This window comes from Phocoena sinus, chromosome 15 (assembly GCF_008692025.1).
Source record: "Phocoena sinus isolate mPhoSin1 chromosome 15, mPhoSin1.pri, whole genome shotgun sequence".
In the NCBI taxonomy this organism is placed as follows: domain Eukaryota; kingdom Metazoa; phylum Chordata; class Mammalia; order Artiodactyla; family Phocoenidae; genus Phocoena; species Phocoena sinus.
In genome coordinates this window covers 24242538-24270120 of record NC_045777.1, presented here as the reverse complement: position 1 = coordinate 24270120, position 27583 = coordinate 24242538, and the positions used below count along the sequence as shown (strand labels likewise).

At 57.1% G+C, this 27583-nt stretch overlaps 2 protein-coding genes across 8 annotated transcripts in view; one reads left to right on the top strand and one right to left on the bottom strand.

The window, feature by feature from the left end:
* The first annotated feature begins 3029 nt into the window (after positions 1 to 3029).
* MYH7B (myosin heavy chain 7B) lies at positions 3030 to 26476 on the top strand. Of its 5 annotated transcripts, XM_032604187.1 has the most exons (42): positions 3030 to 3144; positions 4396 to 4502; positions 4670 to 4813; positions 5318 to 5474; positions 5765 to 5792; positions 6861 to 6957; positions 7374 to 7376; positions 9253 to 9273; positions 9424 to 9516; positions 9649 to 9712; positions 10766 to 10864; positions 11526 to 11629; positions 11743 to 11881; positions 12183 to 12301; positions 12393 to 12542; positions 12725 to 12895; positions 13973 to 14152; positions 14245 to 14377; positions 14458 to 14534; positions 14960 to 15047; positions 15210 to 15327; positions 17107 to 17230; positions 17332 to 17468; positions 18252 to 18507; positions 19461 to 19703; positions 20363 to 20539; positions 20626 to 20771; positions 21093 to 21183; positions 21261 to 21650; positions 22323 to 22449; positions 22537 to 22655; positions 22746 to 22942; positions 23069 to 23418; positions 23542 to 23666; positions 23761 to 23876; positions 24323 to 24719; positions 24793 to 24918; positions 25003 to 25173; positions 25265 to 25369; positions 25452 to 25547; positions 26005 to 26142; positions 26218 to 26476. In XM_032604187.1, the coding sequence occupies exons 1-42, from the start codon at positions 3054 to 3056 to the stop codon at positions 26227 to 26229; spliced, it is 5826 nt and encodes a 1941-aa protein (XP_032460078.1). In that variant the 5' UTR covers positions 3030 to 3053; the 3' UTR covers positions 26230 to 26476. The 5 variants fall into 5 exon arrangements, with proteins under 5 accessions (XP_032460078.1, XP_032460076.1, XP_032460074.1 ...); XM_032604185.1 differs by lacking the exons at positions 3030 to 3144; positions 4396 to 4502; positions 4670 to 4813; positions 6861 to 6957; positions 7374 to 7376 and adding an exon at positions 5097 to 5153 and having other exon boundaries at positions 12812 to 12895; XM_032604183.1 differs by lacking the exons at positions 3030 to 3144; positions 4396 to 4502; positions 4670 to 4813; positions 6861 to 6957; positions 7374 to 7376 and adding an exon at positions 5097 to 5153.
* TRPC4AP (transient receptor potential cation channel subfamily C member 4 associated protein) overlaps positions 26449 to 27583 on the bottom strand; it is a 77993-nt gene continuing 76858 nt past the window's right edge. For all 3 annotated transcript variants that reach the window (XM_032604190.1, XM_032604191.1, XM_032604189.1), the window contains one exon: positions 26449 to 27387. In XM_032604190.1, the coding sequence (XP_032460081.1) occupies positions 27250 to 27387 (138 nt within the window). In that variant the 3' untranslated portion in view covers positions 26449 to 27249. The remainder of the gene's footprint in view (positions 27388 to 27583) is intronic.

Below are 27583 nucleotides of genomic sequence, written 5' to 3'. Positions count from 1 at the left end.
CAAACTCTGCTTCCTTGTAACTGCACTGTTGTTCTGCTCTTGGGGCCACACAAATCACACAGGCTCCCTCTGTTCCAGCATGGCTCTTCAGGTGTTTAAAGTTGGTACCTTAAGTCCTTGCAGATTGTAGCATTTGTTGCATCTCTCAGGTGCATCTTGGGTTTCCTCACTGCTTTGTCATGTTTGTCTGTGAGCTCATCTCAGCAGGAAGGAGTGTCCGGTGTAGTAGAAGCGAACTTACAGGGCAGTTCTAGACCCACTTCTTTGGGTTGGTTTTTCAGCCCCAGGTTCCTACAATGAGCAGGTAACTCTAGAATTCAGACCCCCATTATATTTGGTATAGGCTAGGCTTGTTAGAGATTCTGATTCTCCAGGCCAGTTCTATTGCTCGGGCCTTAGGCACAAAGCCCTGCTTTCTGAGCATCTTTGAACAGGAGCAGAGCTTTCCCTACCCTCTGGGCTTTCTCAATTGCTCAAGCCCAGCTCCTTGGCCTCTGACCCCATATGGATACTAAAACTCTGTAATCTAAACTATCAATCAAGTTTGCTTCATTCTCTTACTTCATAGATATTTATTGACTTTCTACTATGTGTAGCTACTCTGCAAGGTGCTGGGGGCCTAGACCAAGCTCTTGCCCTTTACTGGGTGTGGGTGTGGGTGGGAGGCAGAGGCAGGGAAGAAACAATCTAAGTTCTGTGAAGATAATTAAAACAGAATGATGGGGCTTCCCTGGTGGCGCAGTGGTTGAGAGTCTGCCTGCCGATGCAGGGGATGTGGGTTCATGCCCCGGTCCGGGAGGATCCCACATGCCATGGAGCGGCTGGGCCTGTGAGCCATGGTCGCTGGGCCTGCGCGTCCGGAGCCTGTGCTCCGCGACGGGGGGAGGCCACAACAGTGAGAGGCCTGCATACCACAAAACAAAACAAAACAAAACAAAACAAAAAATACCAGAATGATGTTGTCACAAATGTGATGTGGAGAGAAAAAAGAAAGGAATACATAATGTAGGACTCCATTCATATAAATTTCAAAACCGTCTGTGATATTAGAAGTCAGGATAGTAGGTGAGGGAGTGATAACTGAAAGAGGGTTGATGGGGATGCTGGTAATTTTGGGCTCTTGAACAGAGTGTGTTTACTTTGTGAAAATTCATCAGACTGTACAAGGATATTCACCGCAGCCCTGATTGTAATGGCAAAAAGAGAACAATCTAACTGTCCACCCAAAGGACACCTGTATCATTTTGTAACATGGGGAAATATCTGTAGGATTAATTACTAAAAGGTTCTGGGCATTTGTAATTTTGATAGATATTGCCAAATTTGGCCATGCATTTTTAACAAAGTTTTCACGTAACATACATACCGTGAAGTGCATACATCTTAAGCATATAGCACGATTAGTTTTACAAAGTGAACACACCTGTGTAACTACAGCCCAGCTCAGTATATAGAGTGTTTCCTGCATTCCAGAAGCTTCTCTTGTGCCTCCTCTCGTTGTTACTTTCCCTCAAAGGACCACTCTTTCACTTTATCATCATTCGTTGGTTTTGCCTGTTTTGAACTATTTATGGTTGAAAATGTATCTTTGAAATTATTCCTATAGAATATAGATATGTCTGTATATTTGGAATTGGTAACCTGTGGTGCAGAGGATTTCTCTTTGTGAGCTCAGCCTAATGTCTGGCTGGAATCCTGGCTCTGGACCTCTTTGTGTCCAGTGTTGAAGGTTCCAGGATCCTTTGATATTCTGACTCCAAGATTCTGTGGCGTCACCAGAGCCTGAATGGGGTGACAGGAAAGGAGAGCCTGGAAGTGCCCTGACACATTCTGAAGGCAGACTGAGTGTCAGCACCCCGAACCCCTGATGTGAGTAGGGTGCAGGAGGGGGCTAAGAGTGGGAACTTGGCTTCCTGTGAATCTTAAATGTCATTATGAAGGGGGCTCCTGATTGGTCTAAATTTCCTCAATTTGCTTCCTCTTCAGCTAAATTATTCCTTTATGCCTATGGTCCTAGGTCTGGTTTTCTTCTTGTGTAATTTCCCCAGGGGACCTCAGAGAACTAGGGATAGAGGTGAGGGGAAGTGGGGAAGAGACAGCATCCAGGTGCTTGGAGAGGGATGCCTTAGTGTCTCTGCTTCTCTTTTTGAGTCGGTCTCTGCCACTGTTTATCTGTGAGGTTTGGCTAGCGCTTTCCTTTCCCTGGGCCTCAGTTTCTCTGGGTGTGTAAAGAGGGTTGGACCAAATAGTCCCAGAGTACATTTTGTGGTCGCCCTCCCTGAGTCTCCTTGCTCTCCACTTCTGGGGGTGTGGACCTTTTTCTGGGTGTATCAGGCTCCCTGTGACTCAGTTTCTCTCTCCCAGCACCTCAGTCTTCCCAAATCTCTCCCTGCCTTGTCCCTGCCCCTGTCGGTCTGAATCTCAACCTCTGAGTGGAGTGAGTGTCTCTATCTGCCTTTGTGATCCCCTGACAATGGGAGGTAAAAATAGCCCAGGGGCCGTGCTGGTAGAGATAAAAGGGAATTTGCCTTTTGTGTCCTGTGGCCAGGCAGGGGGGGCTGTGACACGTGGAGATTGCTGACATAGCTCTCCTCCGCTGACCTTGACGGTGGCAATAAAAGGGGTAGCCCAGCTCCCAGCCCTCACCGTGGTGCTGAGGTGGGTGATCAGGGCTGGAGTTGGAGCCCAAGGGAGGGCAGACAGGCTGATGGGTGAGGGTGCCTATGGGCTGGCACAAGTCTCTCCATTTCTGTGGGAGAGGATACTCTGGTGTTAGAGAGAGAGAGAGAGAGAGAGAGAGAGAGAGAGAGAGTGAGAGTGTGTGTGTGTGTGTGTGTGTGTGTGTGTGTGTGTGTGTGTGTGTGTTGCCTCACCAGGGAGGCTGAAGTGGGGAGCCCCACGGAATCACCTACTATTAGGTCTTGTGGGTTTTTCGATCATGCCCCAGTTTGGGGCCCCTGGTCCCTCAGTTCCCCTGTCATCCTCCAGTGCCTGCTGCCTTGGACTGCCTTGAACCTCTAAGATCTCATCCTCCACTTCTCAGTGCCACTACCATGATGGATGTGAGTGAACTTGGGGAGTCTGCCCGCTACCTCCGCCAGGGCTACCAGGAGCAGATGAAGGTGCACACTGTCCTGTGGGATGGTAAGTGAGGGCAGAGTGGGGCACAGCTACAGAGAAGCCCTTATGGACTCAGACCAGGAGTGGGGAGGGGGGCACTCAGCTCAGGTCTGAAGGAGCACTCTGGCCTGAAAGCTTTAGCCCTGAGGATAAAATCCCAGGGAGCCTGTGTACATCACTGTATGTCTGTGAGCAAGCCTCGGTTTGCTCCTCTGTAAAATGGGACAGTATCACCCACCTCCTGGAGCTGCCGTCTGTGGCTGGAGCCTGAAGCTTCTGAGATGAGAGTGATTGGTATGTGTGCAGGCTGCCTCCACATGTCCATAAAACCTGTGCTGGAGTTATTTTTAGTGCTTTCCATAGAGCCAAAGCCTCTGTTTATCAGGGACAGGAATAAAGGCTACTATTTATGACCCAGTTTGCTCATAGGACAATAATAACAATAGGCAATGTGTATCAAGTGCTTATTGTGTGTCAGGCCCAGAGCAGATGACTTTCCATGCATCATCTCAACAACCTGGGGAGATGGAGACCAGGGCCAGGGCCAGCTTCGTGGGTGTGCAACCTCTGCAGCCACAGAGGGGCCTCATGCTCGATTTAACACTCTGTTATCACCATCTTGAAACTGTAAATAATTTCTTAACAAGAGGATCTGCATTTTAACACTGGGGCCTGCAAGTCATGGAGCTGGTCCTGACTAAGGCACTTGACTAGTAAGTGGCAGGACACCTGAGTCTGTGCCTTTAACTGCCATGAAATATGGGCTCCCTGTAGCTCTGGGGCCAGCTGACCAGGCAGGAAGGAGCATAAGACAGACTTACAAGACCTGGGTTTGAGTCTTCAGTGAAATGGGGGAGGCAGAACCCACTGAGAATTAAGTGCCTGATATTGAGGGCTGCTCCATATGGGAACTAAGGACATGCCCATAATGTTTTACCTTTCAGGGACAGGCCCATAGAGAATGAGGGATTTTCCTGAGGTCACAGGGCAAATACAACAGAAGCAGGAATCTGAACCCAAGTGTGTAATCCAGGGCTGTGAGGGACTGTAACCTCAGTCAGGGAATCCTTTGAGATCTCTAGGGACCCTCCCAGCTCTGCCCTTCCGGGAGTCTGTGTCTGGAAGGATCTTTTCTGGGTACTCCTGCATCCTGACAGAGGGGCTCCTAGGAGGGGCACAGCTGTGTAGACACGATCTGGGAACCCCAGCTGGGTCCCCAACCCCTGGATGTGTGTCAGCCTTTCTCAAAACCCCCATGCTCTCCCCAAAACTCAGGGAAGAAGCGGGTCTGGGTACCTGATGAACAGGATGCTTACGTGGAGGCTGAGGTCAAATCCGAGGCTACTGGGGGCAGAGTCAACGTGGAGACCAAAGACCAGAAGGTTTGGCTCCCCCTTTTCCTGGAATTAGCTCCTCTGCCTTCCTGGGTGTAGCTCCTGGCCAGTGTGCTCTGGATGATGAAAGGGTGTCTGGGAGCGTACAGGAGTGAGAGGCTGAGGTCAGTTTGTTCCTGCCCACCTGTCACCCCACTATACGACCTTCCTGGCAGGTGCTGACGGTTAGTGAAGCTGAACTGCAGCCCGTGAACCCGCCCCGCTTCGACTTGCTGGAGGACATGGCCATGATGACGCACCTCAACGAGGCAGCCGTACTGCACAACCTGCGCCAGCGTTATACTCGCTGGATGATCTATGTGAGCCATGGGCCGGGGAGGGGCCACGGGTGGGATGGGGCTGTGTGTGGTGGGGGCGGGGCCATAGTAGCAGGGGCGGGGCTAGGGCAAGAGGCACAGCTTGGTGGGGACAGAACGGGGGGGAAGGGGCGGGGCTGTGTGCAGTGAGAGGCGGGGCTGTGTGCAGTGGGGAGCAGGGCTAGAGGCAGGGTAGGGTGATGTCATGGGCCTGTGTAGGCGGGGCCACTGGCTGGGGCGGGGCTAGAGGTAGGGCTGGAGGTTCGGCTACGACAGTGTAGGGGCGGAGCTGCAGCAGCACAGAGGCTGGGCAATGGGGCTGTGAAGGGGCCACGGGCTGTGGGTAGGAGTAAGGGCTAGGGCGGGGCTAGGGCGGCCACAAAGGGTGTGGCATCGCACCTTAAGCAGCTCCTTGGGGGATTTTGCAAGGGTCACAGTTTTGCGAGGGCTAGAGCCTGGGGATGGGAACTTGGCCTCCAACAACCTATCTATACACTCTCTCCTCAGACATACTCGGGCCTCTTCTGTGTCACCATCAACCCCTACAAATGGCTCCCGATCTATACAGCCTCCGTGGTAGCCGCTTACAAGGGAAAGCGCCGCTCGGAGGCCCCGCCCCACATATATGCGGTGGCAGATAACGCCTACAATGACATGCTGCGCAGTAAGGGCCGCCTTGACTCCTCTCCCCCACCCGAGGCCCCTCCCCCGGCTCCAGGACCCCCTTCCCTCCACTTGCACTGCCCTCCTTTTGATGCTGTTGGACACTCTAGCATATCCTTCTGTCTCTCTGAGTGGGAGTTGGCCTGAAGTCTGAAGGTCCCACCTGGTCCTTGCCGTTTCTGGCCCTGGGTGGTGGAGGGGCTGCCCCAGCGCCAAGGATACCCAAGGTGTTCCACCTGTGGCTGGTCCCTCACTTTGGCTAACTTGTCTATCTCCTCCCCTTTCTTCCAGACCGAGAGAACCAGTCCATGCTGATCACGTGAGTGTGGGGCTCTGGGGATGGGGTGGGAAATGCTGGCCATCTGGCAGGAAGAGAGTGGAACTAAAATCATTTCCCAAGGTTGAATACAAAGTGCTTAGGGCAGGGGTTTTACCGCCTGGAGTCAGTGTCCCAGGTGAAACTAAATTAGAGCATTTTCTCTGCCCCCTATTCTGGGCAGATGTGTTATGGGTGGTGGGCAGGAAGGGGGTACCAGACTGATCACCAGCCCTGATACCCTCTGTCCCTAGGGCCTGGAATCTTCTCCCACCTTGATCTTTTGGGAGTTCTGATTCTCGCTCAAGGGGAGTGGGGAGACCCCTTTCCTCCTTCTTACTGTCTCCGTATTTCTGAATCTTATTTCTAATCCTTTGTTTGCTTTCACTGGTAAGTGGTAGAATTCTTACATACCAAGTTTATATCCAGCCAAGCCAATATGGACATCGTTCGTGTGTGTGTGTGTGTATGTGTGTGTGTGTGTGTGTGTGTGTGTCTGCAGCCTGCTGGTGAAGATCAAGACCTTTGAAACCAGAAAGACCTGTATTCAAGTTCTCACGGGTCCACTTCCTGCTGGTGTGCTTGGGCCTCTGAGTCTCATCAGAAAAGACAGAACAATCCTACTTACCTACCACACAGAGCTATAGGAGTCAGTGAGTTAATGTCTGTACCTGGCACACAGCAGAAACAGCTACATAACTTCTCTGAGCCGCATTTCCTTATCTATCAAAAGCGGATGATAATGGTGCCTGCCTTACAGGTTTCTGAGGCTTAAATGAGCCAATATAGGTAAAGCACTTGGCCCAGTGTCTGGCAGTAAGTTAGTGTTCAGTAAACAGTGGCATCATAATGTGTTTTCTCATCTCACTGGGATGGTCTATGTTCGCTTGTTTTGTAAACAATTCTGAGGGCTAATTTATCTCAGGAGTTTTGAGTTGAGGTGTGCGTCCTGAGTTGGTAGCTGGGTGTGGGGAGGGCAGAGGGGCCCTGCTTGAGGGGTAGGGTGTTGGGGGATGGGAGGAATTAGAGTAGCCAGATGGACATTGGTGACTCATGTTTGTGTCGTCCAAGGGGAGAGTCGGGGGCCGGTAAGACGGTTAACACCAAGCGGGTCATTCAGTACTTTGCCATCGTCGCTGCCCTGGGAGACGGGCTGGGCAAGAAGGCCGTAAGACTCGCCCACGCGGGCGCTGCTCCCTGCTGCTTCTGTTTTTCTTTTCTTTCTTCTCCTTTTTTTTTCTTCTTTTTTTCTTTTTAAAAAGTTGATTCCCCAGAGCCTCCAGCCCTGCCTGAGCCTCCCACCCTGGTGGCAGACTCTGGCCTGAGCAAGGCTCGACCAGCGAGGCTGTGGCCATTCTCTGTCACATTGTATGACGTGGTCCCAGGCTTGCCTCAGTGTTCCCATCTGGAACACAGCGGGTGGGACCACATTGCTATTCCTAAGCATTTTATGTACTTTTTCCCTTTCATCATGACCTTCATATTTTGAAAAAGTTTACCAGGTAGGCTGCTTTTACCAAGAAGTAATTGTTTTCTTAGTTTTCATGCACCAAAGATACAGTTACCTGCTGTTAATCAAACAAGCAGGTTCAGCCAGAGACAAGGGCACTTGGCATTCCCAACAGCCAAGGTTAAGGGGCAGTTTTGCACCCCATGATTTCTTTGTGGTTTTTGAAATTTTCTGAAACAATGGGGGAGCCAGTTTTTTGTTTTGTTTTTGTTTTTGAGGTACAACTTTCATTCCTAGCCCCAGGGCCATCTGTTCAGAGCTCTGTGTGTGCTCCCCTACCCCAAAATGGGTTGCCTTTTCTTTCCAGAAACCCAAGGCCTCCTCCTGCACAGCCCCTACTCCTGGTCCTGTTGAGCCTTGCGTTTGTTCTGGGACATTTTTCTTTCTTCTTTCCATTTAAAGTTTTTTTCTTTTTGCCTCTTCCTACTTTCCCAGTTGATTTTCTTGTGTTTTCTTTTTATTTCAGTTTTGTTTTTTTGGTGTGGTGGTGGTTGTTTTTATTGTTTTGTTTTTGCTGTTGACTTTTTGGTACTCTCTCCTCCCTCCCCCCCACCCCATTTTCCCAACTCCCAAAGTGTCTCTGAGGATGCTACAGAAAGTCGGGTATTGGTCCAAGAACAGGAATGGAGGGCAGGGAGCTGGCAGGGATGCAGCTGGGAGGGGTGGGGGTAGGGGGCACCTGGGCAGAAAGGAGCCCTGCATTGTGGAGTTGGGGTTGGGGGGAGCTGTCAGGCAGGGGAGGTAGAGAGAAAGGCTGCCCCGCAGGGGCCATGGGTGCTGGCGCTTAAGAGCCTTATCAACCTCCCTCCACTCGGCCCCCAAATTGACCACATCTCCAAAGAGAGCCCTGTTCAAAAGCCCTGGATATGAATGTGTGGGGTGGAGCTCGGGGGAGGGGCTCCTGCCAGTTCTCTCCTGCCTCTGTCTCCCCAGCAATACCTCAGGGGGATTTTTAAGTCTTGGGCTCCCTGGAGGTGAGTGAATAACCACAGTCCCCTGGCATGGGACAGGTGGCATGGCACCTGTCACTCCAAAATCTATTCCTTCCTTTTTCTCCCTTTTTTCCCAGGCTGCTGGGATCCAGGGTAGGGAAGAGAAAGAAAGGGAAAAGGAGGGAAGACAAGGATGAGGCTAGGAGAGCAATGGGGGGAGGATCCCCTCCATTCAGTAAGTCCCTCTAGATGAGACATATGGGTGGCTTCGGGCATCGTGGAAAGCAGGATGCCTGGGCTCAGTGTCTGCTCTGCCCCTGACTTACTGTGCCATCTGGAGCAGATCACTTTCTTGCTCTGAGTCTTAGTTTCCTCATTTGCAACTTAGGGCTAATAATGTGCACCCGACAGGGCTACTTTGAATAATAGTCGGTGAACAACTGTACAATGAAAACGCACCTCACCACAGTACAGAGGAGTAGTGGGAAGAAGGGAAGTCATAGAGGGAGGGGAGGGTGAAAACGCACCTCACCACAGTACAGAGGAGTAGTGGGAAGAAGGAAAGTCATAGAGGGAGGGGAGGGCTCAGAAGGTTTGGGCAGGAAGAGGTCTCTTCCAGCCTCAGAGCATCAGGGAAGCCTTCCTAGAGGAAGGGGCATTTGAGCTGGGCTCTAAAGGGGAGTAGACTGTAGTCAGGAACCTCTAGGGCTTGGGGCAGGGTCGCTTCCTAGGGCATGGGAAATGAAGGGATATGGAGGAGGCCAGAGACAGGGCTTGGGGGGGCTGTGAATAGGAGACCCCCAGACGCAGCCCCTGCCTCAAGCCCCTGACTAGGGCCATGTTTGCTCTACTTTCTAGCATTTCTCCTTCTAACAGTCCCTGGAGGGTCGGGCATGAGGGGTCGGGGTGGGGGGTACACATTTGGGTGACTAACATTCACTGTCCCGCTAGCCACCCACTGCCCGGTCCTGCCTGGTGACACCTCACAGCCTCTAACTTGTCTTCCTTCTCCTCCCGGCAGTTTCTGGCCACGAAGACCAGGGTAGGTATGGGGCTGGTGTGAGTGGGGCAGGCAACAATTATGAGGTCCTGGGGACCCCCCCTCCCCTCCCCTTCCCAACCAGAGGTTGTCTGGGCTGGGCCGAGACCCCGGGACCACGGGCTGACAGAGCCCTTGGCCCGCCACCACCAGGGCACCCTCGAGGATCAAATCATTGAGGCTAACCCTGCCATGGAGGCTTTTGGCAATGCCAAGACCCTGCGGAACGACAACTCTTCCCGCTTCGTGAGTGCTGCAGTGGGAGAGCCGGGTGTGGGTGGAGCCCGGTCTGTCGCGGGGAGACAAGGTGGTGGGAGCCTTGGACGAATAGGGCAGCGCTGGCTGGGCACCCAACTGAGGCTGCTTTTCTGCCCACAGGGCAAGTTCATCCGCATTCATTTTGGTCCCTCTGGGAAGCTGGCATCCGCGGATATTGACAGCTGTGAGTCTAGGAGAGGGTGGGGGAGGGTGAGGATGGGGAAACAGGCCCAGGCCTGAGTCTTTCCGCTCAGACAGACTGAGTGTCTGTCATCAAGTCCTTGGGGCTCCCACCTGTCCCAGGCGCTTCTCTTCATCCCCTGGCTACAGCCCAGCTCAGGCCACCTCACCTCTCACCTGGAACATTCCCCCAGCCCCCATGTAGTCTTCCATTCTCCATTCTTCTGCTGGATCTCCTTTCAGCCAGAGTGATCTTTTCTTAGAGACTAATCTGACCACATCGCATTCCTGCTTAAAAACCTTTTCCAGATCCCATCACCTTAAGATGGAGACCCAAATCTTTACTTGGCCAGTCAGGCTCCTTGTGACTGGGCCCTTCCCCTCACCCACCATCCCAGTCTTTTCTCTGGTGCTCGATAGGGCAGGCCTGTGCCCCTCCTGCCGTGGCCTCATCTCTACACCTCGAGTCCCCATTCTTCCTGGAAGCCTCCCTCAATGCCTCTCTGGGGTCATTGCCCATCCCACCTGACCCAGACCTGCTGCATAGACACCAGGTACCCAGGCTGCATGCATAGAGGGGCCCCCACGCTGACTGCTCCCCATTTTGGGGTGCATGGCCAGATGCTGATGGATAAGCATGGGCAGGTGGTGATAGGCGGGAACGTCATAATTCATGCCCCGACCGACCCATGCACAAACACACAGAGGCTCTGCTCGGTGGACACACTGACACACCAGCAGTGCTCTGGAGGAAAGGAGTGTGGTCTGTGGATGGTGGAATGAAAGCACAGATGAAAGAATAGGCAAATCAAGACCCATACACAGACAGCTACGTTAATACACCCACACACAGAGACACACAGACGTACAAACATATGCATTCCCACACCGTGACACGTGTGCTGATGGAGAGACACCCTTCAGCACATGCTGGCATGTGTGCAGACACGGCACCTCGACACACACCCCGGCCCCTTGCTGACACCTCCTCCCTGCCCCTCAGCCATAGTGGGGTGACCCACTCGGGAAACTAGGCCAGCACCTCCCTTTTCCCCAGATCTCCTGGAGAAGTCAAGGGTGATCTTCCAGCTGCCTGGTGAGCGAGGCTACCACGTCTACTACCAGATCCTCTCGGGGAAGAAGCCAGAGCTGCAGGGTGAGGGCCAGAAGCAGATGGGGTGGGAAACAGAACCCACAGGTCTGGGTGGCAGTTGGGCTGCCCAGCCCTGTCCCGGCCCCCATCAGATCAGGCCCTGGGCTACCTGTTCCCCCACTGTTCTGGGGTCTGTGACATCCCTTCTTTCCTGGAGACCCAGAGCACCTTCTATCCACCCACCCCCTTCCTGGGACTTCCAGTTCTTGCTGAGCCCTCTCCTCCTCATGCTAGGAAATGGGCCCCTTAGCACCATTGCCCTGGCAAGGTTGTCTCTCCTGCTGTCCTGACACTAGAGAGGCCCCACCTAGCACCAGTGGGGAGCAATGGCCCTGTCTAGGCCCAGCTCCCCTCTCTTGGCAGGGCAGAATCTGGTCCTCGCTGGGCCGCAGCACCCAGCACAGGGTCTGGGCCATAGGGGTGGCTTGTGGAATGGTCAAAAGATGAGTGAGACATAGGGACCGAGGCTCATTTCTCAGAACTGTAAAGAAAGAGAAGCCATGGGTGTGGGAGTCGAGGAGACAAACTCAAGCTACAAAGTCTCGGGAGGGCCCTACACTCTCCTGCCAGGCTGGCTCCCAGGATCCACCACGCTGGGATGGGGAGACGGAGGAGAGCTGGGTGAACACAGCCGACCTGCCCTCCTCTGCCCCCTGTACCCCAGACATGCTGCTTCTGTCTATGAACCCCTATGACTACCACTTCTGCAGCCAGGGCGTCATCACTGTGGACCACATGAATGACGGGGAGGAGCTCATGGCCACTGACGTATGTCTGTGGTGGGAAGGGAGGAAACCTGGGGGAGCAGGTCCAGTGCCCTTCACTCGGCTGAACCCTGGAGGAGCCCAGACTTCTCTGAGCCTTCCACACCCCACCCCCAGCATGCCATGGACATCCTGGGCTTCAGCGTGGATGAGAAGTGTGCCTGCTACAAGGTCGTGGGGGCCCTCCTGCACTTCGGCAACATGAAATTCAAGCAGAAGCAGTGGGACGAGCAGGCCGAGGCCGACGGCACCGAGAGTGAGGGGCCCTGACCCTGGCCTGACCTGGTCATCCTCTTGACCCTGATCCCAGCATCCAGTCCGTGACCATTAACCCTAAGCCTTATTCACAGCCTTTGACCTCAGTCTTAACCTGGCCCTGATTGTAAACCCTGACTTCTCAATTCCAGACCCTCACCCTCCTGAGCTGTACAGTTTGCTGACCCTGAACTTAACCTCTTCCAACCTCCCTCTCATAACCCTAAGTTGAGGCCGGTAGAGCTCCCACGTACCCGTGTTCTTGGCCTCCTCCCCCTCATCTCACCCATGTGCCCTGCCAGGTGCTGACAAGGCTGCCTACCTGATGGGGGTCAGCAGTGGAGACCTCCTCAAAGGCCTTCTGCACCCCCGAGTGCGTGTGGGGAACGAGTATGTGACCAAGGGTCAGAGCGTGGAGCAGGTGAGCGGCTGGCAGGCGGGGCCCACCTGCGGACGGCTGGGGCAGGGTCCCCTCCTTGCCAGGTCCCAGAGCAGCCTCCCCGCGCCTCCAGGTGGTGTTTGCCGTGGGGGCTCTGGCCAAGGCCACCTATGACCGGCTGTTCCGGTGGCTGGTGTCACGGATCAACCAGACACTGGACACCAAGTTGCCCCGTCAGTTCTTCATCGGCGTCCTGGACATCGCCGGTTTTGAGATCTTTGAGGTGAGGGCAGGCCCACACCCCCAGGCTCTGTTCTCTCTGGGGTGGAGGACCATGGGGGTGGGGACAGGAGCCCTGGGTGTCTGCCTGGAGGCGGGGTGAGCTCCCGCACACCCCTGTTCTCTGTGGGTCTCCTTGTCTCCATCTACAAGGAGGTCTGCTGAGCCGGGCGCCTCCCACTATAGTTTAACAGCTTTGAACAGCTGTGTATCAACTTCACCAACGAGAAGCTGCAGCAGTTCTTCAACCAGCACATGTTTGTGCTCGAGCAGGAGGAGTACAAGCGGGAGGGCATCGACTGGGTCTTCATTGACTTCGGCCTGGACCTGCAGCCCTGCATTGACCTCATCGAGAAGGTGAGGCCTGGGGCCAGGTCACTGCAAGGGAGGGAAGGCATGGGAGCAGTGGGTGAGCAGAAATGAATGTGCACTTGTGTGTGAGCGAGCGTGTGCAAGCCTGCATGTGTGTGTGCATGTATGAGCGTGGCTGTGCCCGTGTGTGTGTAACGTGTGTATGAATGGAAATGTGTGCATGTGTGTGACTAGGTGTATTGGAGATTGAGTGTGATTGTGTGTTGGTGAGCAGTGTGTGTGTGTGAGCGTGCAACCCAGCACTGTTGCAGCCACAGTTTCTTTGGACCCTCAAAACTGTCCGGAACTACAGGGCGTTTGTTTATTTGTCTATAAAACATTATATGCATTTCCCTATTGTACAAAGACTAGAAAGAAAAAAAAATCAAAGAAAAATTGAAAAATCAGAAATAAAGGAGAAAAGATGTGTCCCACAATCCTACCACAACCTGTTTCCTCCCAGTCCTTTATCCTGGGCATCTCTTTTCTCTTATGAACACAGACGCATTTCTCGTCCTACCTTTTCTCTGGGAGTGTATTTTGAGCATGGTGCTTTGTTGAAGAAGGCACAGTAGTTCACGCAGCAGATGATTTTCATCCATTTCTGTAATCTCCTACTAGTGGACATTTAGGTGGTTGACAGCTTTTGCTGTTATAATAGCAATGAAAGTATTCATTTCCCCATTTTGCAGGTTAGGAAATTGAGGCTTAGAGAGGTCTAAGGGCCCCATAGCTACTAAGTGAGGAAGCCAGAATTTGAACTCAACTGCCTGTTTTGACTGTACCACGTGTGAGAGTGTGAGACCACGGATGCCGGCTTGAGTTTGCGCACTTCTTATAAGTAAAGAGAACAACTCAGAGCTGCAAGTTGGGCAGAAAGGGCTTGGAAGCCAAACCACAAACTTTCTTTCTTAGAAGACAGGGCTCCTGGGTGCAGGTCAGTTCTTCGTCCCTCAGGGCAGATGGCTGAGGTTGGAGGGTCTGGGAAAGCTCCCAGAGGGAGGGGCTCCAGGAAATGGGGATCCAGCCCAGCCTGGATGGGCTGGCTTGATGGAGGCCCTTCAAGCTGTGCCCTGTCCCCAGCCACTGGGCATCCTGTCCATTCTGGAGGAGGAGTGTATGTTCCCCAAGGCCTCAGATGCCAGCTTCCAGGCCAAGCTCTATGATAACCACGCGGGGAAGTCGCCCAATTTCCAGCAGCCACGGCCTGACAAGAAGCGCAAATACCAGGCCCACTTTGAGGTGGTCCACTACGCGGGCGTGGTAGGTGCCTGTTGAAACCCCAGCTCTTGACCTCTCTCCTCCCTCCTCCGGGTTCCCCCACCTCGGTTCAGCCCCCGTCTGGTCTCTGGCAGGTGCCTTACAGCATCGTGGGCTGGCTGGAAAAAAACAAGGATCCACTGAATGAGACGGTGATCCCCATCTTCCAAAAGTCGCAGAACAAGCTCTTGGCTACTCTCTACGAGAACTATGCTGGCTCCTGCTCTAGTGAGTACAGAGGGATGAGATTCTGTAGGGGACTCACAGGGGGATGTCCCTTGGAGTGACTGGTCCCATGTCTCTCCTAGCCGAGCCCCTCAAGTCTGGGGTGAAAGAGAAGCGTAGGAAGGCAGCATCATTCCAGACGGTGTCCCAGCTACACAAGGTGAAGCCCAGTCTAGGCCTCGTGCAGGCCCTCACCCTGCCCCCTCCACCCCGTCCCGGCTCCCTGCTCTGTCCCCTGCACCCTGGGCGGGCGGCCGTTAAGACTTGCAGTGATGTTTAATTCCTCTCCACGTGAACATCACAGCAAGTCTGTGCTGCTTCCCGTCCCCATGCTGCCTGGGCAGGGTTTGCGGGGGATGGGGCCGGAGCCACGGGGATTGGGTGGGGGAGTGAAGACTTTGGTGATGGTAACGGGGACCCAGTCAAACAGAAGAGGGCAAAGGGTCACAAGGAGCAGAGTGAAAGGGCAGCACTGCAGAGACACGCTTAGGCACCTACTGCGCAGTCCTTATGGGGCTCATCCACTGCGGTTTCCAATTCTGCTTCTCTGCCCTCTTGTGCTTTCTCCCCTCTCCTCACCCCCAGGAGAACCTCAACAAGCTGATGACCAACCTGCGGGCCACACAGCCCCACTTTGTCCGTTGCATTGTCCCCAATGAGAACAAGACCCCAGGTAGTCACCCCAGGGTGGGTTGGTGGCATGGGGGCACATTGGAGGGAGGGGACAGGGCAGACTGGAAGCTGGGTCTTGCCCCCTCCGCAGGGCCTGCTCAGCCTCAAAGTGAGCCCTGTGCCTGAACTCCTTGTCTTTTCCTTTAACCCCCACCATGTCCAGGGATCATGGATGCCTTCTTGGTGCTACACCAGCTGCGTTGCAATGGGGTTCTGGAGGGGATCCGGATCTGCCGACAAGGATTCCCCAATAGGCTGCTTTACGCTGACTTCCGGCAACGGTGGGTGTCTCCCTGCCCCAGCCCTGGCTCCTCCCCAGCTCCAGCCTGAGGGGATGGAAGGGCACCAAGGAGGATGCAGGGGGACTGGGGAGGGGGCCAGAAGGTATCCCAGTGGGAGATGCTGATGGCTGAGACCTGGGGGTGGGCGGTGGGCTGGGGGAGAAGTGAACAGGCTCAGGGTAAATACTGGAGGTGCAGCCAACAGGCCTTGCTACTGATGAATTGGATGTGGAATAAGAAAGAAAAAGAAAAGACAAGGGTGACTTCTGGTTGTTTGGCCTGAGCAACTGGGGAGTTGGTGGTAGATTTACTGAGAAACCAAGATAGGATTTTAAAAATTTTGTGGGGAAGTAGGAGGAGAGTGGATTGAGCTCTACTTTGAACATGTCAACTTTGAAATGTCTCCAGCAGGGAATTCCCTGGCAGTCCAGTGGTTTGGACTCCGCGCTCTCACTGCTGAGCGCCTGGGCGTTCGATCCTTAGTTGGGGAACTAAAATCCCACAAGCCACACAGCATGGCTGGAAAAAAAAGAAATGTCTCCAGCAGATAGGAAAGCTGAGGGGGAGATGGGATTTGTTAGTCTGGAGCTCAAGGGTCGGGGGGCAGGCAGAGCTGGAGGTAGATTTGGGAGTTGAATGAGGGTTCACATGGACTAGACTTTATGTAATGGCTGGCACCAAGTCCGTGCTGTTAGCCCCTCTGCCTTCCCTTTATAGGTTTGATTTTTGTCAGGCTGCAATTGTGCACAGTTCCCTCCCCCTTCAGAAGTAACCGGGGCCATCCACGCTGACCGTTATACTTGTGTGTCCATACAAATATTGTACACATGGGTGCACACGCACATGTTCTCTTTGTTTTTCCCTGTAACTATATGTCTTGGAGATTGTTCCTTATTAATAGACATAAGTCTGCATCATCATCCTTTTTTTTTTTTAAATTAAGACTTTTTTTAGAGCAGTTTTAGGTTCATAGCAAAATTGAGGGGAAGGCACAGAGATTTACCATAAGCCCCTGCCCCCACACGTGCACAGCCTCCCCCGTCATCAGCATCTCCCACCAGAGTGGGACATTCGTTACAGCTGATCAGCGCGCACTGACACATCCTAATCACCCAGAGTCCATAGTTTCCATTACAGTTGGTGTAATGGAACGTGGTGTTGTACATTCTAGGGCTTTGGATAAATGTAATGACACATGCAGCAGCATCCATTTTGTTATGGCAGTAAAATATCCCATAATCCAGTGAACCGTGCTTTGTTCATCAGTCCCTTAGTAAGGGGCCTTTTTGTGTTTCTAGGGTTTTGCCTTCACAGTGTGGTCACGACAGCCTGACCCACACAGCCCTGTACACATGTGCAAGTGTGTCCCCTTTAGAAGTGGGTGTGCCAGAACCCTTGCTCTTGTTGATTAGAATTCTCTCCCAAATGTTTCTTCAGTTTGTGATATGCTGTAACACATCACCTTCTTTACTTTTTTTGGCCTTCTGAAAAAAATGATAAATTATTAAAAATCATAAACTAAAAAATTATAAAAGTGCTGTATGCCTTCTGTAAATGCTGCAGGCTCTTAAAGAACTTAACTACCGAATGCATTTAAATGCTACCCAAGCTTTTAAAGCCGGGTATGCCCAGTCCTCCAGTGTCACAAGGCCGTCCCCCGCCAGCCTGTTCAGGGGGTGCCCCTCTGGAGCCTCTGCTCCGGCCTCTGAGGGGCCAGCCTCTTCAGTCGTCGGCTCCCTGCCCAGCACCCTCCTCTCCAGCCCTTCCCCGCTCCCCCAGGTACCACATCCTGAACCCCAGTGCCATCCCAGACGACACCTTCATGGACAGCAGGAAGGCCACAGAGAAGCTGCTGGCCTCGCTGAACATCGACCACACCCAGTACCAGTTTGGCCATACCAAGGTCAGGGCACAAGGGAATTAGGGCGCTGGACTGGATGTGGGCAGTCACACTGCAGGGGTCACGCAGGCGACTGAGGGTTACACCTACCACCCACACCCCAGGTGTTCTTCAAGGCTGGGCTTCTAGGCGTCTTGGAGGAGCTTCGTGACCAGTGTCTGGCCAAGGTCCTGACGCTGCTGCAGGCACGGAGCCGGGGCCGCCTCATGCGCCTCGAGTACCAGCGCCTGCTTGGAGGCAGGTGGGTGTCGGAAGGGGGTGGGGGTGATGCGGGAGTACAGCCACTGTCCCCCAGCTCGCAGAACCCTCTGAACCCAGACTCTCTGAACCCTGTCATACCGTCCTGTGGGTCAGATTTCACCGTGTGGCTGCCTGCGTGCCTCCCAAGGGGCAAGGCTGTGGTTTGTGCCATACAGCCCCCAGCTACCACTTCCTCACCTCAGAAGTTGGGTTAAGAGAACCTGCCTGTACTCCAGGCCATCCCAGAGTGTGGCCCAGAGTAGTAATAAGGGCATCTAGTGTTTCCCAAGACTCTTAAGTGCCAAGCCCTGGGCAAGATACTTTATTTGAAGTTATCTCGGTTAAAGTACAGGACAGTCCTGAGAGATAGGTGCCATGATCGTGTCTGTTCACTAGAGGGGGTGTCTGAGCAGAGGGAGCCTGTCTGCTGGCTTGTGGCGGGAGGTGGGAGGCTGGGATGTGAGTCCAGGCAGTCTGACCTTATATAAGAGCCCAGTGGCTTAACCGCCCCTGGTGTCTTCAGGACACTTGCAGGGGCCATTCAGGGCTCTTGAGCTCCCACCCCGGGGGCAGACCTGTGTGACCTTGGGCCTCACCCTCAAGTTCGCCTGTAAAGCAGAGGATTAGGACCTACTTGAGAGGCTGTTGGGAAGGTTAACGAGGTCCCACGCTGAAGTGCTCAGTGCAATGTCCGGCCCAGGGTAGGTGCTCAGGGAGCATCGGGGCTGTCATTATGAAGGGGTGGCACTGAACCTGCTGGCCACCTGTGGCTGCCCCTCCCCAGGGATGCGCTGTTCACCATCCAGTGGAACATCCGCGCCTTCAACGCCGTCAAGAACTGGTCATGGATGAAGCTCTTTTTCAAGATGAAGCCACTACTACGCTCGGCGCAGGCCGAGGCGGAGCTGGCGGCCCTGCGGGCAGAGCTGCGGGGGCTGCGAGGGGCACTGGCCACCGCCAAGGCCAAGTGCCAGGAGCTGGAGGAGATGCACGTCAGCGTCACCCAGGAGAAGAATGACCTGGCCCTGCAGCTGCAGGCAGTGAGTAGGGGAGGAGCAGGGTTTCTTTCTGCGACTTGGTGCCCCCTGGCCCCCAGCCCCCGTAGAGAACCCCAGGCCGCTCCGAGGAAATACCATAACCAGATCCCCGGCCGGGGCGGACCTGGCGTGCTCTGGGTGCTCAGGCCTCGCCCGGGTCTGTCTTCCTATTCCGGAGGCTCGTGGGCTTGTGCCCGTGTGCAGCCTCCCACGTTCCCAACCTCCCCACCCAGTCTATGCATGTGTCCTAATGCTGCCACGCCTTGCGTCCCCGTGGCTTCCTGCAAAGCTACAGGGCAGCCCCATCTCCCCAGCTCTCCCCTCCCCTCCATCCCCGAGACAGTCGCATGCTGCCTTCTCTGGTTGAAGGCCACGGGAACCCAGGCAGCAGGCAACGGTAACAACCGGAGGGTAGAGATCAAGGGTCCGGATCCTCACCAAGTCCACAGAGCCATTCCTTCCTTCAGCAAATACTTGGAGTGTCAGGCCCCATGGAAGCTCTGGATCTACATCGGTGGGAGAACAGACAGGCCTGTGCTCACAAACTCACCTGCTAGAGCAGGAGACGTTATGCAGCCAGGTAGTGAGGAAACAGTGATGGCAGAGAAACTGAGCCCTCCGTGGCTGTGCAGGGCTCTCCCCCTCACTCAGCCCCGTGTGGGCAGAGCTGGCAGTCGGCTTCTCTGCTAGAGCCCTGGTTTGAGCCTTGCTCTGGGTTGCCCCCAGCCTGTCTAATGTTCCCCTCTTGCTGCCCCATCCATCCCTCTACCTGAGCCCTTATCCCACCACACTTGAACGCCTTCAGGGCCAAGAGCAGGTCTTCGGTATTCCTTGGTCCCGGAGCCCAACTGAGCGTGTGTCCAGCCTCTGCACGGACAAATGAACTTGCTCTCTGGGGCCTGGCCTGGTGTCCCTGAGCTGCCTTGACCTGCCCCATTCCCCGTGTCCCCCTCCAGGAGCAAGAAAACCTGGTGGATGCCGAGGAGCGCTGCCACTTGCTCATCAAGTCCAAGGTGCAGCTGGAGGCGAAGGTGAAGGAGCTGAGCGAGCGGCTGGAGGACGAGGAGGAGGTGAATGCTGACCTGGCTGCCCGCCGGCGCAAGCTGGAAGATGAGTGCACAGAGCTCAAGAAGGACACTGATGACCTGGAGCTGATGCTGGCCAAGGCCGAGAAGGAGAAGCAAGCCACGGAGAGTAAGGTGTGAGCCGGGCCGGCTGTGGCCCTGGGCAGGTGTCTTCCTCTCTGTGGGCCTCAGTTTCCTCATCTGTCAAATGCTGCTGTTAATAGCGGCACTTCCCTCATTAGGGCGGGTGAGGCTTCAGCGCGTAACTAGCCTGTGCTGGCGCTCGCCACAGGGCCTCGCCCGCAGTAGGTACTCAGCAAATGCTAGTGATTGTCATCCACCAGCCCCATGTCCCCCGGGTGCCTTCCCTCACTGAACCCTCCCAAGAGCCCAGGTGGTTCAAAGACTCGGGGTATTGACTCCCTCATACAGGAGGGGAAAGTGGGGCTCAGCAGGGTAAGCCGCTTACTCAGGTTCTCACAGGTGCTCCCCGAGGAAGGCAGGACTAGGAAACAGCTGCTTAAACACCTGTGCATCCCCAAAATAGCTGGTGTCTGTTGATCTCTCACTCTGGGCCGGACACTGTGCACAGGGCTTTGTGAGCATTTGCTCATTAATCCCTCGAGGAGGACGCTATAATCACCCCTTAAGGGTGAAGAAGTTGAGGCTCAGAATGAAGTGACTCGCCCGAGGTTCCCTGGCTCGAAGGGGACGGTTGCTGTGACATGGTGTGGCGGCCGCTCAGACCAGAGTGCGGGGGAGGCATCCCCGTGGTGACCCTGGCCCTGACTCAGGTGAAGAACCTGACGGAGGAGATGGTGGCGCTGGACGAGTCAGTGACCCGGCTGACGAAGGAGAAGAAGGCCTTGCAGGAGGCCCACCAGCAGGCCCTGGGCGACCTGCAGGCTGAGGAGGACCGTGTGAGCGCGCTGGCCAAGGCCAAGGCCCGCCTGGAGCAGCAGGTGGAAGACGTAAGTCGGGGCCACGGCAGAGGCTGTGTGGTGGGGCCAGGACAGCCGGGACGGTGTGGAGCCCACCCACCCCATCCTGCCCACAGCTGGAGTGCTCCCTGGAGCAAGAGAAGAAGCTGCGCATGGACATGGAGCGGGCCAAACGCAAGCTCGAGGGTGACCTGAAACTGACGCAGGAGTCGGTGACGGATGCTGCCCAGGACAAGCAGCAGCTGGAGGAGAAGCTCCAGAAGTAGGCGTGGGGGGGGGCGGGGCTCAGCCCCAACCTCCTGGCCACAGGGGGCTTCCTGAACCTGCACCCCGCTTCTCACCCCCCTGGACTCTAGTCGGTTCTGCATCACAGCAGAGGTTGAACCCTAGGGTGTAGGGGGTCACCAAGGGCCAGGATCTAGGGCCGGGGCTTGAGAGGGAACACAGGGATGAGGTCACTTAGGGCTGCTCCGGGTGAGGTGCCTCAGTCAGCGAGTGTGCTGGGGGCGGGTACAGAGGGGACCCAGGAAGGTGGATGGGAGTTAGGCCCTGGGCCGGCTCATGCCCACCCTGTGACCTCCAGAAAGGACTCCGAGCTGAGTCAGCTGAACCTTCGAGTGGAGGACGAGCAGCTCCTTGGGGCCCAGCTGCAGAAGAAGATCAAGGAGCTGCAGGTGTGCGGGGGACGGGGGTGGGCGGAAACCCGGGTCGGAGGCCCTCAGAGGTGACACTGCCGCCTGCGCATCCCCAGTCTCGGGCGGAGGCACTGGAAGAGGAGCTGGAGGCCGAGCGGTCGGCCCGGGCCCGCGTGGAGAAGCAGCGGGCAGAAGCAGCCCGGGAGCTGGAGGAGCTGAGCGAGCGGCTGGGGGAGGTGGGCGGCGTGTCCGCGGGGCGGCGCGAGGGCTGCCGGAAGCACGAGGCCGAGCTGGGGCGGCTGAGGCGGGAACTGGAGGAGGCGGCCCTGCGGCACGAGGCCACGGTGGCCGCGCTGCGGCGCAAGCAGGCGGAGAGCGCGGCCGAACTGGGCGAGCAGGCGGACAGTCTGCGACGGGCGCGACAGAAGCTGGAAAAGGAGAAGAGCGAGCTCCGCATGGAGGTGGACGATCTGGGAGCCAGCGTGGAGACCCTGGCCCGCGGCAAGGTGTCTGCCTCCTTCCTGATCCCGGCCTCTGACCCGACTCTAGCAGCCTATCCTGACCGAACCCCTTCTGACTCCAGCAGCTGACCCCTGACCACCCGCTGCCAATCTGACTCCATACTAGTCCTGGCCCTACACCCGATCGGGACCCCTGACCCATTCACCTGACACCCAGCCTGAACCCCACACCAGTGCTGACCTCAAACCCTACCTCCTAAACTCTGTGCCCTGACTCCAGGGGATTTTTGACCCAGTATCCAATTCCAACTTCTCAGTCCTTGACCTCTGAATTCTGACCTCATACCTGTCCTGACTCTGTTCCTGTCCTTAATCCCAGCACCCAACCCTGACCCCTGACCTTCGTACCACCTAAGCTTGACAGCTGACCTCTGACCAGTGTCCCCGGCCGACTTCAGACTCTCATATCCTAACCTCACCTTGACCCACCGGCCTTGGGACTAGTACAGCCCTCTCTCACTTCTGACACTCATCTCTTAAGCCATAGTCCAGCAATAGAATCTCTGACCCCGAACGTGGGGTTCTGTTCTCCCTCTGATTCCTGGGCACGTGTCTAGCCTGCTAGGTCCCGACTCCGGGTCCCCATCTCTGACTGGCAGCCCTAGATCCTGCCCTGTGAATCACAAGCCTTTTCTGATCCCTGACCCCGGATCCCAGGCCAGTGCAGAGAAGCTATGCCGGGCCTATGAGGATCAGCTGAGCGAGGCCAAGATCAAGGTGCAGGAGCTGCAGCGGCAACTGGCAGATGCCAGCACCCAGCAGGGGCGGCTACAAGCCGAGAGTGGTGAGGCCGGGGGCTTGGCTGGGCCACAGCGGGGCTCAGTGCTGCCCCTCACCCACCTGACCTGCCGGCTCTCCCCTTGGCCTGCAGGGAAGCTGAGCCGACTGCTAGAGGAGAAGGAGTCTCTGATTAGCCAGCTGAGTCGTGGGAAGGCCTTGGCCACCCAGAGCCTGGAGGAACTGCGGCGGCAGCTGGAGGAGGAGAGCAAGGTGGGCCAGCCATTAGCTGCCACAGAGCAGGTGGCGTGGGCACAGGGCCACTGGCCCGGCCCGATGCTGAGGTCACTGGGCTCTCTGCAGGCCAAGAGCACGCTGGCCCATGCCGTGCAGGCTTCGCGGCATGACTGTGACCTCCTGCGGGAGCAGCACGAGGAGGAGGCCGAAGCCCAGGCCGAGCTGCAGCGGCTGCTGTCCAAGGCCAACGCTGAGGTGGCCCAGTGGAGGAGCAAGTACGAGGCAGATGCCATCCAGAGGACCGAGGAACTGGAGGAGGCCAAGTGAGTGCCTTGCGGGCCAGGCCGTCACCACACACAGGGACGGCGCCTGCACCTCGAGCTGTCAGGGGTGAGGGGAGATGCAGGGCTCAGCTACACATCCAGATCCTGTCTGCTCCCGTGGCCTAGAAAGAAGCTGGCACTGCGGCTGCAGGAGGCAGAGGCGGGGGTAGAGGCCGCTCACGCCAAGTGCTCGTCGCTGGAGAAGGCCAAGCTGCGGCTGCAGACGGAGTCGGAGGACGTGACCCTGGAGCTGGAGCGGGCGACCTCAGCGGCCACGGCGCTGGACAAGAAGCAGCGGCACTTGGAGTGGGCGCTGGAGGAGCGGCGGCGGCAGGAGGAGGAGATGCAGCGGGAGCTGGAGGCGGCCCAGAGGGAGACCCGCAGCCTGGGCACGGAGCTCTTCCGGCTGAGGCACAGCCACGAGGAGGCTCTCGAGGCCCTGGAGATGCTCAGGCGGGAGAACAAGAACCTGCAGGGTACGACCCACCCCAGGGTCAGAGCTGCTCTGGGGTCACTGGAAGTCCCTCAGGGTCACACAGGGTGATGCGGTTGGAGCATGAGCCGTGGGGTGGCCCCTCAGTGCCCTGTCCACTCTGCAGAGGAGATCAGTGACCTCACAGACCAGGTCAGCCTCAGCGGGAAGAGCATCCAGGAGCTGGAGAAAGCCAAGAAGGCACTGGAAGGGGAGAAGAGCGAGCTCCAGGCTGCGCTGGAGGAGGCCGAGGTCAGGGGCGAGGTGGACACTGACCCGCTGCTCCCTGGCCTCCCCTCTCAACACACACGGCCCCACCACCATACTATTTGCTCTGTATCCCCAGGGGGCCCTGGAGCTGGAGGAGACCAAGACTCTGCGGACCCAGCTGGAGCTTTCCCAGGTCAAGGCTGAGGTGGACCGGAAACTGGTGGAGAAAGACGAGGAGTGTGCTGACCTGAGGTGCGGGGCCGGGCTGTCCCTCCTCCCCGGGCCGACAGCCTCTCCCATCCCAACCACCTGAGAGCAGAAGGGCAGGTGATGTTGGCTGAGCCCCACTGTGCGGGGGACTGGCACAGACACCTAATGCCCCCATACCCACGACCCTCTCAGGTGGGGACTATCGTCCACAGTTTGGAGGTGAACCTCAGCGAGGCCACAGGACTTGCCCAAGGTTACACAGTGCGGGTAGAGCCAGAGTTCAGTCCCTGTCTGTCTGCTCTGGGGCCTCACTCTTGCCTGTGAAATTGCTCTGATGGGCAACAGGCAGGCAGACACAAGGGGCTTGAAACCGGGGAGAGATCAGTCACTTATTCCCCAACTGGCTTCACGTCTCCAGTGTTCCCTGCGTGTCTGTAAGCAAGTCCCTCGCAGGCCACGACCCCTCCTTTCATCCCTCCTAACTACAGGCGCAACCACCAGCGGGCAGTGGAGTCCCTGCAGGCCTCCTTGGATGCAGAGACTCGGGCCCGCAACGAGGCGCTACGGCTCAAGAAGAAGATGGAGGGCGATCTCAACGACCTGGAGCTGCAGCTGGGCCACGCCACCCGCCAGGCCACGGAGGCACAGGCCGCCACGCGGCTGCTGCAGGCCCAACTCAAGGAGGAGCAGGCGGGGCGGGATGAGGAGCAGCGGCTGGCGGCCGAGCTCCACGAGCAGGCACAGGCCCTGGAGCGGCGGGCCGCCCTGTTGGCCGCGGAGCTGGAAGAGCTGCGGGCCGCCCTGGAGCAGGCCGAGCGCAGCCGGCGGCTGGCGGAACAGGAGCTGCTGGAGGCCACCGAGCGCCTCAGCCTCCTGCATTCGCAGGTGAGGATGGGGGTCACAGGGATGCACGGGGCGGGGGCCTGAAGGCCGACTCTAAAGCCCTGCCCCGCCTCAGAACACAGGTCTCCTGAGCCAGAAGAAGAAGTTAGAGGTGGATTTGGCCCAGCTGAGCGGGGAGGCGGAGGAGGCTGCCCAGGAAAGGCGGGAAGCCGAGGAAAAGGCCAAGAAGGCCATCACCGACGTGAGGCTGGGCCGGGACCGTGGGGGCCCCGAGCAGAGCCCGAAGGGACTTTGACCCCCGACCACGCCACCTCCTCCCGCACAGGCAGCCATGATGGCAGAGGAGCTGCAAAAGGAGCAGGACACGAGCGCACACCTGGAACAGATGAAGAAGACTCTGGAGCAGACGGTGCGGGAGCTGCAGGCCCGGCTTGAGGAGGCAGAACAAGCCACCCTCCGTGGCGGGAAGAAGCAGGTGCAGAAGCTGGAGGCCAAGGTGTGTGCGGCCCTCCCAGTCCCTTGCCCTGCAGGGTGAGCCACCCGAGGGCAGGCTGAGGGCACCAGGCCCACTGGCTGGCTGCTCGCAGGTGCGGGAGCTGGAGGCCGAGCTCGACGCAGAACAGAAGCAGCACGCCGAGGCCCTCAAGGGGGTGCGGAAACACGAGCGCCGGGTCAAGGAGCTCGCGTACCAGGTGGGTGACCAGCTCCACCTAGGGGGGCAGCCCTGGAGCTGGCCTGGTTTGGGAAAGACCCGAATCCCCTTTGCCTGCCCAGGCCGAGGAGGACAGGAAGAACCTGGCTCGCATGCAGGACCTGGTGGACAAGCTGCAGGGCAAGGTCAAGAGCTACAAACGTCAGTGTGAAGAGGCGGTGAGTGCACGGGGGTCTGAGGATGCCTGTGGTCACCTAACTTCTACAGCTGGCCCCAGGCGCTCTGCAGCCAGGTGGGATGCCAGCAGCCGGTCAGGCCTGCTCCATCGCTGGGCCGTGGATTCCCCCGTGTTGCCTTAGTGTGTAGGTTGGGACAGTGACCCCACTGCCCAGCGAGAAGACACGTTTCTAACAGCTCCGGCAAGACATGAGACCTAGCTCTGTCTCTGAAGGGACCGCATGCGCCTTCCCCTTCCAGCCAGGTCTGGCACACAGGCACCTCTGGAAGGAGTGGCTCCCCCCCACCCCGCTTCCTGCTGTGGGTACTGGCAAGGGGGAAGGAGGGCCGCGGGCAGTGGTGGTGGAGCAGAGGTGAGGATCCGGAGAAGCCAGCCCCTTCTGGGGGTGCTGACCCTTTCAGTGACCAAAGGGTGAGTGGGCCTGCCTGTGCCCCCAGGAGCAGCAGGCCAACACTAACTTGGCCAAGTATCGCAAGGCCCAGCACGAGCTGGACGACGCAGAGGAGCGGGCGGACATGGCGGAAACCCAGGCCAACAAGCTGCGGGTGCGGACCCGGGACGCCCTGGGCCCCAAGGTGAGGAGTGGTGTGGGGCACCCACCCTGCCCTCCGCGTGGGGGGCAGCTCACCCAGGCACCCCTCTCCCCCTAGCACAAGGAGTGACACCTGAGCCCTGGGCTCTGAAGAGGGACACCTGCTGTTTGCCCCACCCTGATCCTCTCCTCTCTTCATCCCTGCTGGAGCCTCGCCACCCCAGGCTCTGCTACACCCTGAATAAACGCCACGTCTGCAGCTCCTACCGGGTTCCTTCTCATTCTTTGGGGTTCAGGAGGGGAGGGGAGCACGTGGTCTCACGGACAAAAGTCAGGTCCACATCAGTCATTTAAAATAAATTCTTTAATAGTCTCCATTTAATTGGTTTATTTGTTGTTAATAAATTGGCAACACACGGAGGGGCCGAGGGTATGCTCCCAGGCAGGCTCCTGCGCGGGGTGGGCTCAGGCAGGAGATGCTGCCCTGGAGCGGGGGGGCCCGGGCACAGCCTCCCTGTGCTCCAAGGGATGGAAAGAGAAGGCCCCTCCCACTTCTGGGGGAACCCATGAACACAGCGGCCAATGAGCAAACAGAACCAGAGGAGCCAAAGGAAAACAAGGGAGGGAGGAAGGGAGGGACAGATGGGCAGGCTTGGGGGAAGGTAGCGTTCTCTGGTGTCCCCCACCCCTGCCCAAGGGCTCAGAAGCCTTTGCCTGGGTCCAAAGGCCAGGGCAAGCTTGGCTCACAGATTGGGGGAGGGTGCCCTTATCTCCCTCCCCACCCCAGGACTGACAGCCAAGAGACCGGGCAGGAGCTCAGACAGAGCTATTTTTAAAAGTCCCCTTACCTCTGGGTGGGGCGGGACCCCAGGGTTCTGAAGGAAGGGTGGGCACAGTGTCCCTGTCCTCGTCATGGAGATCTTGAGGGAACTGAGGCTCCCCATTGACCCGGGGCCCTCAGACCCAGGGGCCAAGGGCTTTTAGACGCTCCCTCCCACCAAGCCTGTACCTGAAGACCTGGGGCAGGCGGAGAGCAGCAGGGAGGCGTGGGGTGGGGGACAGGACGGGACAAGGCAGGGCGTGAGGCACACGTACCCACGCTCACCCGCGCTGGCCCAGGCCAAGCAGCCTCCCAAGGCCTGGCCCAAGATCACTCCTCGGTGAAGTCCCTGTCTATGTCCATGTAGGGCTCCTCGATGTAGCTGACAAGGGCAGAGGGTGACTGGCGGTCCGGGTTCAACAGGATGGACACTGTCTCTTTCCAGTATGAGAAGCTGATGCAGGAGCTCTGGGCAAAGAGAGAGGGGCTGGGCGGGCGCCTGGGGGACCCGGGTCAAGCCCAGCACCCCGTGGGGAGGGCCTTGGTAAGGGGACAAAGAGCTGCCTGCCACAGGGTCCAGGCGGGGACCAGGGACCCCAGATGCCCCTCCGAGGGGCCCTGGGTCTGCGTGCCCGCAGCCCGCCCGCCACCCCTCAGGGGCGGG